A 17,585-nucleotide genomic window follows, 5' to 3' on the forward strand; every position below is an offset into this window, starting at 1 on the left:
CAGTCATGGCCTCACTGCAGGCTGGACCGGTGTTGATGGGCCCAATGGCCAACGTCTGCTACTAAGTCTTGTGGTCTATGGTCTCGCTCCATCTAAACCCAATGTCACAGTTGGGTTTCATTGTTCATTCATCTGCATATCAATTTCCCCCTTAAACTCTAAACGCCCAGAATATTTAGTTAGTGGAATTACCAATCAGAATGGGCCATAAATACACTGAATGCTAAATACTGACCGCTGCAGTGACACTAGAAATAGACCCAATGACTCACTTATTGCTTCAGTCTCACCGCTGACATATCTTTTTGTGGATTGAAATTCTTAAAGGAGTTGGCAGGTCCTGGTGGCTCGCCACACAGTCAAACACAGCCCCACTCAGCCAGGCTTGTGTCGAGATGTTTAATTTGCTGACCACGCTCTCAGTATCTGCCCCAGGCTGGTCGGCAATCTCTGATTTCAGCGGCTTCTTCGCTTCACTCCAGGACACGTTGACTCCATGAGGAGCATTCGAAATGACGCAGGTTAAGGTTACTGTCGCCTCCAGTTCTATTGTTGGCGGCAGTATTGTTACTGAGGCATCAGTGCAAAGGGAAGGATCTGTGAATGAAAACATGAAAATTAACCGAAGTTTCATCTTCAGAATCAGGACAACAGTATTCAGCCTTCAATCACTCAATGGGAATAAATCAACTTCGAAATACCAACCTCTGAAGACCGCCTTTAATATTCGATATACAATAGAAAACCAGCGTGTTCTGTGAAAACTATTATAGAATCATAGAGTCACTCACATGCAGAAGAGGACCATTCGGTCCATCGAGACTGTACCGACCCTCCGAAAGAGCACTCTGCATAAAATAATTCCCCCACCCTATCCCTGTCACCTCACAACCCCACCTAATCTTTGGACATTCAGCGACAATTTAGCATCAGCAATTCACCTAACCTGCTCATATTTCCTCTGTGGGAGGAAACCGGAGCACCTGGGGGAAACCCGTGCAGAGACAGGGTGAAGGTGTAAACTTCACACAGTCACACAAGGTCAATATTGAGCCGGGTCCCAGGCATTGTGAGGCCTCAGTGCTAACTACTATTGTGAAAGTCGTTTAGCCCCGGTATCATTTTAAGGAATCAGTATTGCAGCATTCCCAATGCGATACATAATTTCTGATCTCTGGAATACAGTCATGAACGCTAATTTATAAATAGGTTGGATGAACTTTTCAACACTTTCCCCCGGAGCTGTATCAATAAAGGTTTCAAGACACCCACTGCTTCTCAAATATAATCAGCTGTTTCGGAATAAAGCTGATATCAAGGCCACCTCACTCACTAAATGATTTCAAAGTAGAGGGAAACATTCTTTGCTGTTCTGATAAAATCCTGAATGGCGAGCAATCCTCATGCAGCTCTTACATCAGAATGAAACACAAACCACATGGCAGTAAATTAGAAGTTATTCTCTGCTTTGTACTAACTCCAGTAAATTCCTGATTTGGATTAACATCAGAGTAATTCTCTGCTTTGTACTAACTCCAGTAAATTCCTGATTTGGATTAACATCAGAGTTATTCTCTGCTTTGTACTAACTCCAGTAAATTCCTGATTTGGATTAACATCAGAGTGCAGGATGATTTATTGTTTCCTCTGTTTGTTTCTCTTACCAGATGCGGTGATGTTGTGACTTTGGTTGACCTCTCGATGAGTGTATAGACCGCTTTGCTGAACCATTCCCCAGCGGAGACTGTCAGCCGACTGCTCGCCGAGAAGTTCCCGTTCACTTCACAGGCGGGAGAGGTGACAAATCCTGAACCCATGGCTTGTCCATTCTTCAGCCACTTTACGTTAATTGAGTTTGGACAGAAATTGTAGATTGAACAGACGAAGGTTGCAAATTTCTGTCTTGAGATTTCTTCATTGGAACTCACGGTGAGGAGAACATTTGGAGGGATGTAATTTCCACCAGCTTCAAAAACACAAGTTAACATTTCTTACAGAACATCTTGTAACAAATAAAATGACTTATTATGTTTAACTCTTTATCTGCAGTCAATATTTTTCGCCAGGAATCAGAACTATGCAGTGCACCATAAATGTATCATAAATAACCAAAGTTGTAAATAAAGGAATCACATATTTTCTATTTCTCACATGTTCCACAACACTTACATTCCATTCCAATGCCCTTGTCTGAGCCGCTGTGTCGAACCTCGCAGCTGATTTCGCTGCATCCCCCCTCTGACTCGGTGATGGTTAACTGACTGCTCAGGGTGTAGGTTCCCTTCTTGTTTCTCACTGACGGGTATTTCTTAACTCCAGTGGTGATCAGCTGCCCATCTTTCTTCCAGGTCAGGCTGGAGATTTCTGGGGAGTCGTCCATCGCCAAACAGCCGTAGGTCACGGAGCCGTCATTGTTGTGTTGCTGACAGGAGGAGACCAGGCTGTAGAGAGTGGGCGGAGACGGTGTTGCTGGGAGAGAATGGTCCAGTCAACAAGTTAGACTGTGGGATTGTATTTATTCAGTAACCAAACCTTTCAAAATTCGACTAGAACTATGAGTTTATTCTAACATTTTCCTATTAAATGCAACATCCACATTTCAGCGTTTATTTGATCTATCATTTGAGAATCATCACCTGTTTGCCCCCTCATTATAAACTCACATCTCCTGGCAGAAAAGAACATTTGGATACCATCTGAATGGTGTAATTTGCAAAGAGAGGAGCAGTGGGGTTTTCCCCATTTTTTCAGCCACCATGTAATACAAAATGGAAATGTCCCATAGTCCCTGAGTCTCTCTCTTTTTGAGAGCTGACTGGTGGTGATTTAACCTGAGGGTCACCACAACTCAGGCAAGGGGCAAGGTTGAGAATGGGGGTCTTTATGAATAACCTCAGCTGGTCCAGCAATTGGACCCACGCTGTTGGGATGGCTCTTCATCACGAACCAGCCGCCCAGCTCACTGAGCTGTGTACGTCACAATACAGCTAACTGAGCTGTGTACGTCACAATACAGCTAACTGAGCTGTGTACGTCACAATCCAGCTAACTGAGTTGTGTACATCACAATCCAGCTAACTGAGTTGTGTACATCACAATCCAGCTAACTGAGCTGTGTACGTCACAATCCAGCTAGCTGAGCTGTGTACGTCACAATCCAGCTAACTGAGCTGTGTACGTCACAATACAGCTAACTGAGCTGTGTACGTCACAATCCTGCTCACTGAGCTGTGTACGTCACAATACAGCTAACTGAGCTGTGTACATCACAATCCAGCTAACTGAGTTGTGTACATCACAATCCAGCTAACTGAGCTGTGTACGTCACAATCCAGCTAGCTGAGCTGTGTACGTCACAATCCAGCTAACTGAGCTGTGTACGTCCCAATCCTGCTCACTGAGCTGTGCACGTGACAATCCAGCAAACTGAGCTGTGTACGTGACATCCAGCTCAGTGAGCTGTGCACGTCACAATCCAACTAACTGAGTTTAATACATCACAATCCAGTGAACTGGAGCTGTGTACGTCACAATCCATCTAGCTGAGCTGTGTACGTCACAATCCAGTGAACTGGAACTGTGTGCGTCACAATCCAGCGAACTGAGCTGTGCACGTCACAATCCAGCGAACTGAGCTGTACACGTCACAATCCAGCTAACTGAGCTGTGTACGTCACAATCCAACTAACTGAGCTGTGTACGTCACAATCCAGTGAACTGGAACTGTGTGCGTCACAATCCAGCGAACTGAGCTGTGTACGTCACAATCCAGCGAACTGAGCTGCGCACGTCACAATCCAGCTAACTGAGCAGTGTGCATCACTATCCAGTTAACTGAGCGGTGCACGTCACAATCCAGCGAACTGAGCTCTGTACGTCACAATCCAGCGAACTGAGCTGTGTACGTCACAATCCAGCTAACTGAGCAGTGTGCGTCACTATCCAGTTAACTGAGCGGTGCACGTCACAATCCAGCGAACTGAGCTGTGTACGTCACAATCCAGCGAACTGAGCTGTGTACGTCACAATCCAGCGAACTGAGCTGTGTACGTCACAATCCAGCGAACTGAGCTGTGTATTTCACAGTCAACAACATTTTGTGATAAAGAAATTGTCTCTTCATTTATGTCATTGCTGTTTTGGAATTTGCCTTTATTCAAACTGACTGATGCCTCCTCCTCTCTCCACCTCACTACCCCCAATCCCCAAAACATCCCACTTCGGAATGCACACTTATGTAATTACAACAAAACTCTAAATTTGAGTAGTTGCAACAATCTCTAATTTTAGGATCTTGCACATTAACAGCGGGAGGCGGCCATTCTGCTGTCGAGCCTCCTCCCCCATTCAATAAGCTCCTGGCTGTGCTGATTGTGGTGTTAACTCCACATTCCGCCTGTCACTGAGACCGGGCTGTCTGCAATCCCCCCGCACCCCGCCCCGCGCTCCCTGTTCCCCATCTCTCTGCGATGCCCGCTGGATCTCGGCACCGTTCGCCTGCTGCCTTCACTTTCTTTCACATCTCGTGTGCTTTGTCCACTGCTCGTCTCTTTCTCCAGCTCTTTGAATGTTTCCCGTTTCCTGGCACTTTCCATGGGTTGTTTGAACTTCTCGCCAGTATTTTGGCTTTGACCTGATTCTTATCGCTGATCGCCCACTCCATGGACTTTATTCCGGATAGCTGCAATTCTCTCAGCTCTCTGCGCCTTCAACTGGCTCTGTGTACTACCCCCGGCTCTCTGTCCCTTTCCTATGCTTTCTACCAGCTCTCTGCCCTTTGCTACGGCTCCCTGTGCTTTCCCCAGCACCTCTGCCCTTTCCCCCACATTTCCCTCCCCATTCCTGCCCTGTTCCCCGCATCCTTGTTCTTTCCCTGGCCCTGGAAGTTACTCCCGACTCCGGCGCTTTCTCCCGGCTCTCTGAACTATCCTCCAGCTCGCCCCAATCCCGGGCCACACAATACATTCGGGCGCAAGTCGTGCTCATGTCTTGCTCCAGTTCTCTCTTTCTCGCTCATTGCAGACATTCCGACGCTGATTTAGGGACCGTGCATGAGAGAATGAGTGAGTAACGGAGTGAGGGGAGGAGAGTGAGTGCAGGTCATTGAATTGGATGACTGAGGATACAAGAGTATGGATGAGTGGGAGAGAAAGGTTGAATGACTGAGTGAGGGTGAATGGGTGAGGGTGTGTCACTGAGGCTGAATGACTCAGGGTGGGTGAGGGAAAGTGAGTGAGAACAAAGAACAAAGAACTGTACAGCACAGGAACAGGCCCTTCGGCCCTCCAAGCCCGTGCCGACCATGCTGCCCGACTAAACTACAATCTTCTACACTTCCTGGGTCCGTATCCCTCTATTCCCATCCTATTCTTGTATTTGTCAAGATGCCCCTTAAATGTCACTATCGCCCCTGCTTCCACCACCTCCTCCGGTAGCGAGTTCCAGGCACCCACTACCCTTTTTCATGTCAGACTATAAGAGTTATCATGTTTTTAGAATTCTGTGAAATCCTAACGCAGCAACCATGTTCTCTCGATGTTCTTTACTAATACTGTTGGTCTTGATGCCCTGTGAGTCTATGTTCAAATGGTCACTGTCTGTTCCCAGCATTCACTCCCAGCTATTTAATAGATTCTGTAATTTGTTGCAGGAACCAATGGCAAAGATGAAGTGTCCCAGGATTCCTCGGAATTAACAGTTCTGGAAGGACAGTCCATAACACTGGACTGCAGCTACTCGACAACTGGTGCTCCAACTCTGTTCTGGTACATCCAGTCTCCCGGGGAAGCTCCTAAATATTTATTCAAGATATATAGCTCAGGAGCTACGTCTCAAGATTTGCCAACCAGGTTCTCGGCTGTTTTGAACAAAGAAAACAAAATGGTTCCTTTAAATATCGCCGCGGCGCTTCTCTCCGACACCGCAGTGCATTTCTGTGCCATGGAGCCCACACTGCTGCAGAGATATAGTGGAGCCCGTACAAAAACCAGTTCCAGTTATTGTCAGCAGAGGGCGCGCTCGCACTGAAAACATGAACTATAACTGAGCCTGTGAGGATCATTATTAAGATATGAGAACAATCTCTTCCTCAAAGCCAGCAAAACTAAAGAGCTGGTAATTGACTTCAGGAAGCAAAGTACTGTACACACCTCTGTCAGCGTCAACGGGGCCGAGGCGGAGATGGTTAGCAGTTTCAAATTCCTAGGGGTGCACATCTCCAAAAATCTGTCCTGGTCCACCCACGTCGACGCTACCACCAAGAAAGCACAACAGCGCCTATACTTCCTCAGGAAACTAAGGAAATTCGGCATGTCCACATTGACCCTTACCAACTTTTACAGATGCACCATAGAAAGCATCCTATCTGGCTGCATCACAGCCTGGTATGACAACTGCTCTGAAGCAAGAAACTTCAGAGAGTCGTGAACACCGCCCAGTCCATCACACAAACCTGCCTCCCATCCATTGACTCCCTCTACACCTCCCGCTGCCTGGGGAAAGTGTGCAGCATAATCAAAGATCCCTCCCACCCAGCTTACTCACTCTTCCAACTTCTTCCATCGGGCAGGAGATACAGAAGTCCGAGAACATGCACGAACAGACTCAAAAACAGCTTCTTACCCACTGTCACCAGACTCCTAAATGACCCTCTTATGGACTGACCTCATTAACACTACACCCCTGTATGCTTCATCCGATGCCAGTGCTTATGTAGTTACATTGTATACCTTGTGTTGCCCTATTATGTATTTTCTTTTATTCCCTTTTCTTCTCATGTACTTAATGATCTGTTGAGCTGACTTCTGGTTGCGGCGATGACCAGCTAAGCCGCACGTTTCGGCACCTCCCATTTCAACGGACTTTTGGGCTCTTATCGGGAGCCCCAACGGAAATTTTTTACTGCCAAACCCAGTGTGAGGCGACAAAGGAAGGAGTCCCCCTGGGTGTGGATGGAAAGAAGCGATAGTAGTGGCCAGATTGCGGAGGATCCTCTGGAGCAGCGGCAGAGAAGAGAAGGGAGAAGCAAGATGGCGGCTGAGGGAGCCCAGATGGTATGGGGCCCGGAACAGCAGAAGTTCCTCCGACGATGTGTGGAGGAGCTCAAGAAGGAGGTGCTGGCGCCGATGTTGCTGGCGATTGAGGGATTGAAGGAGACGCAAAAGACCCAGGCGATGGAGCTCTGTGGAGTGAAGGCAAAGGCAGCCGAGAACAAAGACAAGATACAGGGCTTGGTGGTGAAGACAGAGACGCACGAGGCACTACATAAGAGGTGCATAGAAAGGCTGGAAGCCCTGGAAAATAGCTCGAGGAGGAAGAATCTAAGGATTTTGGGTCTTCCCGAAGGGACAGAGGGAACTGATGTTGGGGCGTATGTGAGTACGATGCTCCATACTTTAATGGGAGCTGAGGCCCCTACGGGCCCCCTGGAAGTGGAGGGAGCATACCAGGTCCTCGTGAGAAGACCAAAGGCAGGGGAAATACCGCGAGCAATAGTGGTGAGGTTCCACCGCTACAAGGACAGTGAGATGGTCCTGAGATGGGCTAAGAAGACACGGAGTAGCAGGTGTGAGAACGCGGTGATCCCCATGTATCAAGATTGGAGTGCGGAGGTGGCGAGAAGGATGGCGAGTTTCAATCGGGCCAAGGCGGTGCTCCACAGGAAGAAAGTAAAATTTGGAATGCTGCAGCCGGCAAGACTGTGGGTTACACACCAGGGCAAACACCACTACTTCGAGACGGCAGAGGAGGCGTGGACATTTATTCAAGAAGACAAGTTGGACTAGATTTGAGGAATTGATGTTTGGAAAGAAGTAGCAAGGAGGTGGCAAAAAAAATGCAAAGGGGGGAGAGGAGGAGGGTTTATCTGGAAAAATGTTAGACGGGAGAATTTTTCTGCCCCCCTCCCCCCCGAGGGGGGGCACACGAAGACATGGGGGCGCCGGTGGGGAAGGGGACAGGGAGGGGGAGAGGGAGCTGCGCCACTAGGGGCGGGGCCGAGAGGGAAGCGCGTTTTTCTTTCCCGCGCTATGGAAATTGCGGCGGGAAAAGTGGGCGCAGGAAGGAAGGGGGCCTCACACGCAGGGAGGCCAAGGGTAAACGGGGGAAGCCGAGGTCAGCCAGAGTTTTCTGACTCCAGGAAGCAATATGGGGGGAGCAATCAAGCTAGAAGGGAATTTATCGGGGGGGGGGGAGATTAACCGGTTTGCTGCTGCTGAGGGTAAGGGGGAGCTAATACGGGATGGGATGGTCGGGACGGGAGGGCGCCGTCTGGGGGACAAACGGGTGCGTGGGACCCGGGTGAGGAGCTGGTTTAAAAACGGGGATGGCTAGTCGACGATGGGGAGAGTGGGGGTAAAGGGCCCCCCAACCCGGTTGATCACGTGGAACGTGAGAGGGCTGAATGGGCCGATTAAGAGGGCAAGGGTATTTGCGCACCTAAAGAGGCTGAAGGCGGATGTGGTTATGCTTCAGGAGACGCACCTGAAATTGGCGGATCAGGTCATATTAAGGAAAGGATGGGTGGGACAGGTATTCCACTCAGGCTTAGATACAAAAAATAGAGGGGTGGCAATACTGGTGGGGAAACAGGTATCGTTTGAGGCTAAGACCATAGTGGTGGACAGTGGGGGCACGTACGTGATGGTGGGTGGCAGATTGCAAGGTGAGGCGGTGGTGCTGGTGAACGTATATGCCCCGAACTGGGATGACGCGGGTTTTATGAAGTGTATGTTGGGGCGCATCCCGGACCTAGAGATGGGAAATTTGGTAATGGGGGGGGGGGGGGGGGGGGACTTCAACACGGTGCTGGACCCAGGGCTGGACCGCTCCAGATCTAGGACCGGGAGGAGGCCGGCAGCGGCCAAGGTGCTTAAGGGGTTTATGGAGCAGATGGGAGGAGTAGATCCCTGGAGATTTGCTAGACCGAGGAGTAAAGAGTTTTCCTTCTTCTCCCACGTCCATAAAGTATACTCCCGGCTAGACTATTTTGTCCGAGGAAGGACGCTGATCCCGAAAGTGGTAGGAACGGAATATTCGGCTATAGCCATTGTGGTAGTATGCATTAGGGGTCATGTGGGACTGTGAAGCCGTGATGTCATTGGCTGACAGATCCCGGGTCCTGGTTGGCTGTTGATCTCTAGCTCCGCCCTGAAGGCGGAGTATAAGAACCAGGAGTTCTCCCCGCAGCTCCAGTCTGTTGCTGAACTGCGGGGAACAAGTCACGCTTAATAAAGCCTCATCGACTTCATCTCTATTCGTCTCTCGTAAGTCTTTGTGCGCTACAATTTATTAAGCGTGATTAAAGGACTAGGGAGCTCAGGATCGCACCGGAATTCCTGCGGATCAGCCCCCACGCAGTGAACTCAGCAGCAGTTTTTAAACACTGGCAAGCTTGTTTCGAAGGCTACCTCCGAACGGCCCCCGGCCGGATCACAGAAGACCAGAAACTGCAGGTCCTGCATTCGAGGGTAAGCCCGGAAATTTACCCTCTCATAGAAGACGCAGAGGATTTCCCGACGGCGTTCGCAGCACTAAAGAGCGTCTACGTTCGCCCAGTGAACCAGGTCTACGCACGCCACCAACTCGCAACGAGACGGCAAAGTCCCGGAGAATCGCTAGACGAATTCTACGCCGCGCTGCTAATTTTGGGACCGGCCTGCAGCTGCCCACCCATAAACACGGCTGAACACACGGACATGTTAATTTGCGATGCGTTTGTGGCAGGTATGAACTCTCACCAAATCCGCCAAAGACTGTTAGAAAAAGAGTCGCTAGGACTCTCAGAGGCACGGGCCCTTGCAGTTTCCCTAGATGTGGCCGCGCAAAACGCCCGCGCGTACGGCCCCGTCCGCGCGGCAGCCCCTTGGGCTCCGTGGACCCTTGTCGCGACAAACCCCCCCCCCCCCTCACAGGCTTGCGCGGTTCAGACACCAGGTCATCCCGGGGGGGCCCGCTGCTATTTCTGCGGGCAGGCGAAACACCCCCGGCAGCGCTGCCCGGCCCGCGCAGCAACTTGCAAGAGCTGCGGGGAAAAGGGCCATTTCGCGGCTGTGTGCCGGTCCCGGGGGGTCGCCGCTGTCCCCGGAGAAGAAAGAGTCCAGCGCATCCCAAACGCGCCCCAACCCCCCCCCCCCCCAGCGCCCCATGTGCGACCCGCAGGCGCCGCCATTTTGGGTCCCGGCCACCACGAGGGGAGGAGGGGCGCCGCCATCATGTGACCCCCCAACCATGTGCAATGCATGGGGGCGGCCATTTTGTCCACCCCCGCCGCCATCCTGGGACCCCCAGCCATGTGCGATGCATGGGGTCGGCCATTTTGTCCACCCCCGCCGCCATCTTGGACGACAACAAAGGACCCCAGCATCGACGGGTCCACGGGGTTCGAAGAAGACGCTGAGACACTGCGACCACATCTGGCCTCGGTGACGCTGGACCAAGCATGGCCCCGGACGCTCCAGACGACGACAACAACGGTGCTGATCAACGGACACGAGACACCATGCCTGATCGACTCCGGGAGCACCGAAGGTTTCATCCACCCCGACATGGTAAGACGCTGCTTCTTGACCATCCGCCCAAGTATGGAAAAGATTTCCCTAGCTGCAGGATCCCACTCCGTACAGATCAAAGGGTTCTGCATAGTGACCCTAACGGTGCAAGGGAGGGAGTTTAAAAACTACAGGCTCTACGTCCTTCCCCAACTCTGCGCGCCCACATTACTGGGATTAGACTTCCAGTACAACCTGCAGAGCCTAACATTCCAATTCGGCGGCCCAATACCCCCACTCACTATCTGCGGCCTCGCAACCCTCAAAGTTGAACCCCCATCCTTGTTTGCAAACCTCACCCCGGATTGCAAACCCGTCGCCACTAGGAGCAGACTGTACAGCGCCCAGGACCGGACATTTATTCGGTCCGAGGTCCAGCGGTTGCTGAAGGAAGGCATAATCCAGGCCAGCAATAGTCCCTGGAGAGCACAGGTGGTAGTAGTAAAGACAGGGGAGAAGCAAAGGATGGTCATAGACTATAGCCAGACCATCAACAGGTACACACAGCTAGATGCGTACCCTCTCCCACGCATATCCAACATGGTCAATCGGATTGCCCAATATAAGGTCTTCTCCACCGTGGACCACAAGTCCGCCTACCACCAGCTCCCCATCCGCCCAAGTGACCGCAAGTACACAGCCTTCGAGGCAGACGGGCGACTATACCACTTCCTAAGGGTCCCATTTGGCGTCACAAACGGGGTCTCGGTCTTCCAACGGGAGATGGACCGAATGGTTGATCAACACAGGTTGCAGGCCACGTTCCCGTATCTTGACAACGTAACCATCTGCGGCCACGATCAGCAGGACCACGACGCCAACCTCCAAAAATTCCTCCAGACCGCTAAAGCCTTGAACCTCACACACAACGAGGACAAGAGCGTGTTTAGCACAAACCGGCTAGCCATCTTGGGGTATGTAGTGCGCAATGGGATAATAGGCCCCGACCCCAAACGCATGCGCCCCCTCATGGAATTCCCCCTCCCCCACTGCTCCAAAGCCCTGAAACGCCGCCTGGGGTTCTTTTCATATTACGCCCAGTGGGTCCCCCAGTACACAGACAAGGCCCGCCCCCTAATACAGACCACTGCCTTCCCCTTGTCGACAGAGGCTCGCCAGGCCTTCAGCCGCATCAAAGCGGATATCGCAAAGGCCACGATGCGCGCCATCGACGAGCCCCTCCCCTTTCAGGTCGAGAGCGACGCCTCCGACGTAGATCTGGCGGCCACCCTTACCAAGCGGGCAGACCCGTGGCCTTTTTCTCCCGAACCCTCCACGCCTCAGAAATCCGCCACTCCTCAGTGGAAAAGGAAGCCCAAGCCATAGTGGAAGCTGTGCGACATTGGAGGCATTACCTGGCCGGCAGGAGATTCACTCTCCTCACTGACCAACGGTCGGTAGCTTTCATGTTCGATAATGCACAGCGGGGCAAAATTAAAAATGACAAGATCTTAAGGTGGAGGATCGAGCTCTCCACCTTCAACTACGAGATCTTGTACCGTCCCGGAAAGCTGAACGAGCCGTCCGATGCCCTATCCCGCGGCACATGTGCCAATGCACAAATAGACCGTCTCCAAACCCTCCACGAGGACCTCTGCCACCCGGGGGTCACTCGGTTCTACCATTTTATAAAGTCCCGCAACCTCCCTTACTCCATGGAGGAGGTCCGTACAGTCACCAGGAACTGCCACGAGTGCAAACCGCACTTTTTCAGGCCGGGTAGAGCGCACCTGATCAAGGCTTCCCGCCCCTTTGAACGCCTCAGTCTGGATTTCAAAGGGCCCCTCCCCTCCACCGACCGCAACACATACTTCCTGAACGTGGTGGACGAGTACTCTCGTTTCCCTTTCGCCATCCCCTGCCCCGACATGACAGCGGCCACAGTTATTAAAGCCCTTAGCACCATATTCACACTGTTTGGTTGCCCCGCATATATCCATAGCGACAGGGGGTCCTCCTTCATGAGTGACGAGCTGCGCCAGTTCCTGCTCAGCAAGGGTATAGCCTCGAGCAGGACGACCAGCTACAACCCCCGGGGCAACGGGCAAGTAGAGAGGGAGAATGGCACGGTCGGGAAGACCGTCCTACTGGCCCTACGGTCCAGGGATCTCCCAGCTTCACGGTGGCAGGAGGTCCTCCCGGATGCTCTCCACTCCATCCGGTCGCTGCTGTGTACCACCACTAACCAAACGCCTCATGAGCGCCTCCTTGTCTTCCCCAGGAAGTCCTCCTCCGGAACGTCGCTGCCGACCTGGCTGGCGGCCCCAGGACCCATCTTGCTCCGGAAACATGTGCGGGCGCACAAGTCGGACCCGTTGGTCGAGAGGGTTCACCTCCTCCACGCAAACCCGCAGTACGCCTACGTGGCGTACCCCGACGGCCGACAGGACACGGTCTCCCTGCGAGACCTGGCGCCCGCCGGCAACACGCACACCCCCCCGACACCGATCATCCCCTCCCTGCCACCGGCGCACCCCGCGACCGCCCCCTTCCCGGGAGGATCGGTCCTCCTCCCATGTCCGACCAGGAGTGAAACAGAAGCAGACACCGAAAAGCTCCCGGAAACGACAACGCTGGAACAAGCACCTGCACCACCACCGAGGCTGAGGCGATCGACAAGGAAGACCAGACCGCCCGCTCGACTCCTGGCATCGGTATAACACAAGAATGTTGTGGGACTATAACGAGAATGTTCTGTTCCTCTTACGAATATTATAAATAGTTCACAAACCCTGTACATAGCCCAGTGTAGGGCACTGTAACGACATGCAAAAAAATTTTTTTTTCCTCCCAGGACCAGCCTTGTAAACCCCTACCACCATGCGAAGCACCACCCCGCCGGGTTCATTTTTAACAAGGGGTGAATGTGGTAGCATGCATTAGGGGTCATGTGGGACTGTGAAGCCGTGATGTCATTGGCTGACAGATCCCGGGTCCTGGTTGGAGAACCAGGAGTTCTCCCCGCAGCTCCAGTCTGTTGCTGAACTGCGGGGAACAAGTCACGCTTAATAAAGCCTCATCAACTTCATCTCTATTCGTCTCTCGTAAGTCTTTGTGCGCTACAGCCATTTCAGATCATGCCCCACATTGGGTGGATCTGGATCTAGGAGAGGAGAAGGAGCAGCGCCCACTTTGGAGATTAGACATGGGACTGTTGGCGGACGAGGAGTTATGTGGAAGGGTGAGGGGATGTATTGAAAGATACCTAGAGGTCAATGATGATGGAGCGGTCCATGTGGGAGTAGTATGGGAGGCGCTGAAGGCGGTGGTTAGGGGGGAGTTGATTTCCATAAGAGCCCACAGGGGGAAACAAGAGGGTAAAGAAAGGGAGAGACTGATTGGGGAGACTCTGAGGGTGGATAGGCAATATGCGGAGGCCCCGGATGAAGGGCTATACAGGGAAAGACGGAGACTACAGACGGAGTTTGACCTGCTGACCACGGGTAAGGCAGAGACGCAGTGGAGGAAGGCACAGGGAATACAATACGAATATGGGGAAAAGGCGAGCCGACTGCTGGCCCAACAACTTAGGAAGAGGGGGGCGGCGAGAGAGATCGGAGGAGTTAGGGACAGGGAGGGAAGGATGGAGCAGAGAGCGGGGAGGGTGAACGGGGTGTTTAAGTCATTTTATGAGAGGCTGTATAAGTCCCAACCCCCGGAGGGGAAAGAGGGAATGATACACTTCCTGAAACAGCTGGAGTTCCCGAGGGTTGAGGAGGAGGAGGTGGCAGGTTTGGGAGCGCAGATTGATGTGGAGGAGGTGATTAAAGGAATTGGGAACATGCAGGCAGGAAAGGCCCTGGGACCAGATGGGTTCCCGGTGGAATTTTACAGGAAATATGTGGACCTACTGGCCCCACTCCTGACGAGAACCTTCAATGAGGGGGACACTACCCCCGACAATGTCGGAGGCGACGATATCGTTGATCCTGAAATGAGACAAAGACCCGCTGCAGTGCGGGTCATACAGGCCCATCTCCCTCCTAAATGTAGATGCCAAGTTACTGGCCAAAGTGATGGCGACAAGGATAGAGGACTGTGTCCCAGGGGTGGTACATGACGACCAGACAGGGTTTGTTAAAGGGAGGCAATTGAATACCAATATGCGAAGGTTACTGGGGATGATGCTGATGCCCCCACCGGAGGGGGAGGTGGAGATAGTGGTGGCGATGGATGCAGAGAAGGCATTTGATAGAGTGGAGTGGAACTACCTGTGGGAGGTACTGAAGAGATTTGGATTTGGAGAGGGGTTCATCAGATGGGTTCAGCTCCTGTACGGGGCCCCGGTGGCAAGCGTGGTTACAAACAGGCAACGATAGGACTATTTCCGATTACATAGGGGCACAAGACAGGGGTGTCCCTTGTCCCCGTTACTGTTCGCGTTGGCAATCGAGCCATTGGCCATAGCACTGAGGGGCTCTAAGAAGTGGAGGGGGGGTGCTCAGAGGAGGAGAGGAACATCGGGTGTCATTATATGCGGATGACTTGCTGCTATATGTGGCGGACCCAGTGGAGGGGATGCCAGAGATAATGCAGACACTCAGGGAGTTTGGAGAGTTCTCGGGATATAAATTGAATATGGGAAAGAGTGAACTATTTGTGATGCACCCCGGGGAACAGGGCAGGGGGATATACGATCTGCCGCTGAGGAGAGCAGCAAGGGATTTTCGATATCTAGGGATCCAGGTGGCCAGGAACTGGGGAACCTTGCATAAGCTTAACTTGACGCGACTGGTAGAGCAGATGGAGGAGGACTTTAATAAGTGGGTCATGGTGCCCCTGTCACTGGCGGGCAGAGTACAGGCGGTTAAAATGTTGGTCCTCCCGAGGTTTCTTTTCGTGTTTCACTGCCTCCCCATACTGATTACAAAGGCCTTTTTCAAGAAAGTGGACAGGAGTATTATGAGCTTTGTGTGGGCTGGAAAGACCCCGAGGGTAAAGAGGGGGTTCCTGCAGCGCAGTAGGGACAGAGGGGGACTGGCACTGCCGAGTCTGAGTGACTATTATTGGGCCGCCAACGTGTCTAAGATATGTAAGTGGATGAGGGAAGAAGAAGGGGCGGCGTGGAAAAGGCTGGAGATGGCGTCCTGTAAGGGAACAAGTTTAAAAGCACTGGCGACGGCGCCGTTACCGTTCCCCCCGAAAAAATACACCACAAACCCAGTAGTGGTGGCGAACCACACCCACATGTTTTGGTCATGTCCGGTATTGCATGGGTTCTGGGTGGGTGTGGCAAGAGTGATCTCAAAGGTGGTGGGGGTCCGGGTCGAACCGAGCTGGGGGTTAGCTATATTTGGGGTTGCAGAAGAGCCGGGAGTGCAGGAGGCGAGAGAGGCCGATGTTTTGGCCTTTGCGTCCCTAGTAGCCCGGCGAAGGATTCTACTTATGTGGAAAGAAGCCAGACCCCCGGGCGTGGAGGCCTGGATAAACGACATGGCAGGGTTTATAAAATTGGAGCGAATAAAATACGCACTGAGAGGTTCGGCTCAAGGGTTCACCAGGCGGTGGCAACCGTTCCTTGACTATCTCGCAGAGCGATAAGGGAAAACAGGAAAGACAGCAGCAGCAACCCAGGGAGGGTGGGGGGGGGGGGATGGGGGGGGGGGGGGGGGGGAGAGTATTCAGTGTTTGGGTTTTTTGTTCTTTTCTTTCTTTCCATGCTACTTGTTTATATTTATTTTTTCAGTATTATTATTTCTCTTTTCTTGTTCTTTTTCTGCACTTGTTGTTGGTTTGATATATTGTTTAAATAACGGTCAATGTACATTTGTTACAAAGTTGTAAAAATGGAAAATTCTTTTTGATCGAAAAACTTTAATAAAATATATATTTTTAAATAATGATTGTAGCGCACAATGACTTACGAGAGACGAGAAGTGATGAAGTCGATCCAGGCTTTATTAAGCGATGCTTGTCCCCAGCAGCTCAGCAACAGAATGAAGCTGCGGGGAGAAGCTCGGCTTCTTATACTCCGCCTTCAGGGCGGAGCCAGAAGTTGGCAGATCCAACCAGGACCCGCGTGGAGAAGGTGAACCTCTCTCGACCAACTGAGTGGAATACCTGTCCCACCCATCCTTTCCTTAATATGACCTGATCCGCCAAATTCAGGTGCGTCTCCTGAAGCATAACCACATCCGCCTTCAGCGTCTTTAGGTGCGCAAATACCCTTGCCCTCTTAATCGGCCCATTCAGCCCTCTCACGTTCCACGTGATCAACCGGGTTGGGGGGCCCTTTACCCCCACTCTCCCCATCGTCGACTAGCCATCCCCTTTTTTAAACCAGCTCCTCACCCGGGTCCCACACACCCGTTTGTCCCCCAGACGGCGCCCTCCCGTCCCGACCATCCCATCCCGTATCAGCTCCCCCTTACCCTCAGCAGCAGCAAACCAGTTAATCTACCCCCCCCCCCCCCCCGATAAATTCCCTTCTAGCTTGATTGCTCCCCCATATTGCTTCCTGGAATCGGAGAACTCTGGCTGACCTCGGCTTCCCCCGTTTACCCTTGGCCTCCCTGCGTGTGAGGCCCCCTTCCTTCCTGCGCCCACTTTTCCCGCCGGAATTTCCATAGCGCGGGGAAAAAAAACGCGCTCCCTCTCGGCCCCGCCCCTAGTGGCGCAGCTCCCTCTCCCCCTCCCTGTCCCCTTCCCCACTGGCGCCCCCATGTCTTCGTGTGCCCCCCCTCGGGGGGGGGGGGGGGGAGGGGGGCAGAAAAATTCTCCCGTCTAACATTTTTCCAGATAAACCCTCCTCCTCTCCCCCCTTTGCATTTTTTTGCCACCTCCTTGCTACTTCTTTCCAAACATCAATTCCTCAAATCTAGTCCAACTTGTCTTCTTGAATAAATGTCCACGCCTCCTCTGCCGTCTCGAAGTAGTGGTGTTTGCCCTGGTGTGTAACCCACAGTCTTGCCGGCTGCAGCATTCCAGATTTTATTTTCTTCCTGTGGAGCACCGCCTTGGCCCGATTGAAACTCGCCCTCCTTCTCGCCACCTCCGCACTCCAATCTTGATACACGCGGATCACCGCGTTCTCACACC

General features: G+C 52.3%; 1 gene segment (V, D, J or C); it reads right to left on the reverse strand.

Moving 5' to 3' along the window:
* Positions 1–272: 272 nt before the first annotated feature.
* LOC140421575 (Ig heavy chain C region-like) lies at positions 273–16,434 on the reverse strand. The segment is given in 4 exon segments: positions 273–597; positions 1,665–1,966; positions 2,170–2,469; positions 16,412–16,434. Coding segments are annotated over 3 exon segments (543 nt in total).
* Positions 16,435–17,585: the final 1,151 nt, after the last annotated feature.

Source organism: Scyliorhinus torazame, chromosome 5, assembly GCF_047496885.1.
Source record: "Scyliorhinus torazame isolate Kashiwa2021f chromosome 5, sScyTor2.1, whole genome shotgun sequence".
In the NCBI taxonomy this organism is placed as follows: domain Eukaryota; kingdom Metazoa; phylum Chordata; class Chondrichthyes; order Carcharhiniformes; family Scyliorhinidae; genus Scyliorhinus; species Scyliorhinus torazame.